Source organism: Theobroma cacao, chromosome 9 (assembly GCF_053813885.1).
Source record: "Theobroma cacao isolate CCN51 chromosome 9, ASM5381388v1, whole genome shotgun sequence".
Taxonomy (NCBI): Eukaryota; Viridiplantae; Streptophyta; class Magnoliopsida; order Malvales; family Malvaceae; genus Theobroma; species Theobroma cacao.
This window is the reverse complement of record NC_142647.1, coordinates 11,311,513-11,313,654: the sequence shown is the minus strand read 5'-3', so window position 1 is coordinate 11,313,654 and position 2,142 is coordinate 11,311,513. Positions and strand designations below refer to the sequence as shown.

General features: G+C 36.4%; 1 protein-coding gene across 1 annotated transcript; it reads right to left on the bottom strand.

Moving 5' to 3' along the window:
- Positions 1-334: 334 nt before the first annotated feature.
- Positions 335-1,258, bottom strand: GDU3 (glutamine dumper 3). Its single transcript, XM_018126633.2, has one exon. The coding sequence runs from the start codon at positions 1,161-1,163 to the stop codon at positions 660-662; it is 504 nt and encodes a 167-aa protein (XP_017982122.1). The 5' UTR covers positions 1,164-1,258; the 3' UTR covers positions 335-659.
- Between the last annotated feature and the right edge of the window lie 884 nt (positions 1,259-2,142).

Sequence of the window (2,142 nt, the reverse complement as noted above, 5' to 3'; positions counted from 1 at the left end):
TAGAACTGGATTGAAAAAGAAATGAAATTTTGAGAGAGAGAGAGAGAGAACAGTCAAGGCAAGAGCTGTGCAATCTGTGCTGCTTCACCCCGCCGCATCAAGAACCTGTACAGAAACCAAACTGCGTAGCCTCACACGTGCCTTTCTCCGTACGTTTGCCTTCTCTGGGGAGAGCCTCAGTTTGTCAAATTCCCGTCTGTCAAAATTTGGCAGCTTTCTTGATTTTGCAAAAGGTACTTTGGCAAAAATCTGTGCTACAACTTATTAGTGCTATAAATTCCAGCTATACAAGGCTACATTTAGAAATTAATTTAAACATAAACTACTCTGGAGGTGATGAACGGTCAATTCTTCCTTCCATTCAATCTCAGTAAAAATTTAAATTTCCCGAATTGTCAAAAAAGAAAACAAGAGACCCAAGGAAAAAGAAAAAGAAGAAAAGGTAAGAGTAAAGGAAAATTTATCTGCTACAAAAGGCAAGCTCACACCGATCAAACATGCAAGCTGATATACAGACCGACAACCCCCCACCTCAAAAAGCTCCAAAAGCAAAACCTTGAGCTCTCTTTTACGAAACGAACCCATCTAGAAAAGCCCAACATCCGCCTAACGAGACCACCGGAAAATCTAAAAATAAAAAAAGCAACGAAAAAGAGAAATCAATGGTCCTGAGTCTCCTGACTTGAGGATTGCAGAGTCCCCGTGCTCCTATTTTGCACCTGATCATCGCCAGCACTATCCTGCTTCTCTCCCCCCTCCAATTTCTCACCCTTTTCACTGCAACAGCTCTTTTCGCTCTTGTCAGCAAAAGAAGAAGACTTGCTAGAAGAAATGGGCGTGGCCAAGAACGTTGGGTTTACTTCTCCAGCCATTACCACAAGAAACTTTTGTTCCATAACAGGAGCCCTTCCTTTCTGTGTCTCGTCTCCTTTACTTTCTCCTGCTTCCAAGTCTCTCTCTCCTTGGCCCCCCTCACCGTTCTCAAGGTAGCCTGACAGTTTCCAATAAGAACAGGCGAGGATAAGAAGCGCAAACGCTATGAGACCAAGCATGGCTGCCAAGCCACCAAATAAGTAGGGAACCGGTGAATGCCAGGGTGAGTGTGGAGTAGTGACTCCTGAAGGTGTCTTCGCTGTGACGTTAAAAGGCTCTCTTGCTGCCATTTTCTTAATCTGCTTTCAATTCAAAGAAAAATGCAGTGACGGTTGTACAAGGGGAGAAAGACTAAGACAGGCTAAGGTGGTTTGTTTTGGGGAGCGCTGGCTAAGGTATTTATAGGAGGACATACGAGGAGAGTGGTTTTAGAATGTGGTTGGTTTTTCTAGGTGATTTATGGCGTCATTTTGTACTAATATTATTGAAGGGCCCACAAAGTGGGGCCATGCGATTTCTAAAGGTTAAAACAGTACGGGGAAACGCACTTACTAGTAGAAACAAACCTGATTGCCAATGAAATCATGTCTTTAGGCTCAAAAACTCTTCAACCTCCCTCTTTCCTCTCATTCATACTCGGATTGCACCTCTTAATAATCTAATCGCAGTATTTTTTTTTTTTTATGATTGCGTGGTCATATTTTAATTTATTAATATTAAAAAATTGAAAGCAGGTTATTATATTATTTTCAATTCGAAAATGACAATCAAATAAATACGTATTATTCACCTCATAAAATTTCAAATTCTAATCATTTTAAATATTGACTACTCATTTTAGATTTTAATTCATTTGAATTTTAAATATTTTGATTCGAACAATTCATCTTTTTCTATTAATTCCATATGAATCAAGTTCAAGTCCTTTTTTAGAATGATATTTATAATGTTAATTATTTTTAAGTTTTTATAATATATAATATATAATGTTTACTTTAAGTTTTTAAGTCATTCTGAGTTCAATTTAAATTAAGTTTGAATTTGAATTATTTTAAGTTTAAATTGATTTTGATTCAAATCTTTTAAAATTAATATTAGATTGATGTTAAATTTTTTACTTTTAAAGTCAAATTTCTGATTAGCTAAAGTTCTCTTAATTTGGAGCTAGTTAGGTGGATTTTCCAAAGTAGGTTTGATTATGTGAGATCTAATTTTTATGAATATATTAATCAGATCTTACTTTATAAATTATTAATTAGGGAAAAAATT

What these genes read in the sequence shown, in the direction of transcription:
- GDU3 (XM_018126633.2), bottom strand. Translation starts at nt 1,163, where the DNA reads ATGGCAGCAAGAGAGCCTTTTAACGTCACAGCGAAGACACCTTCAGGA.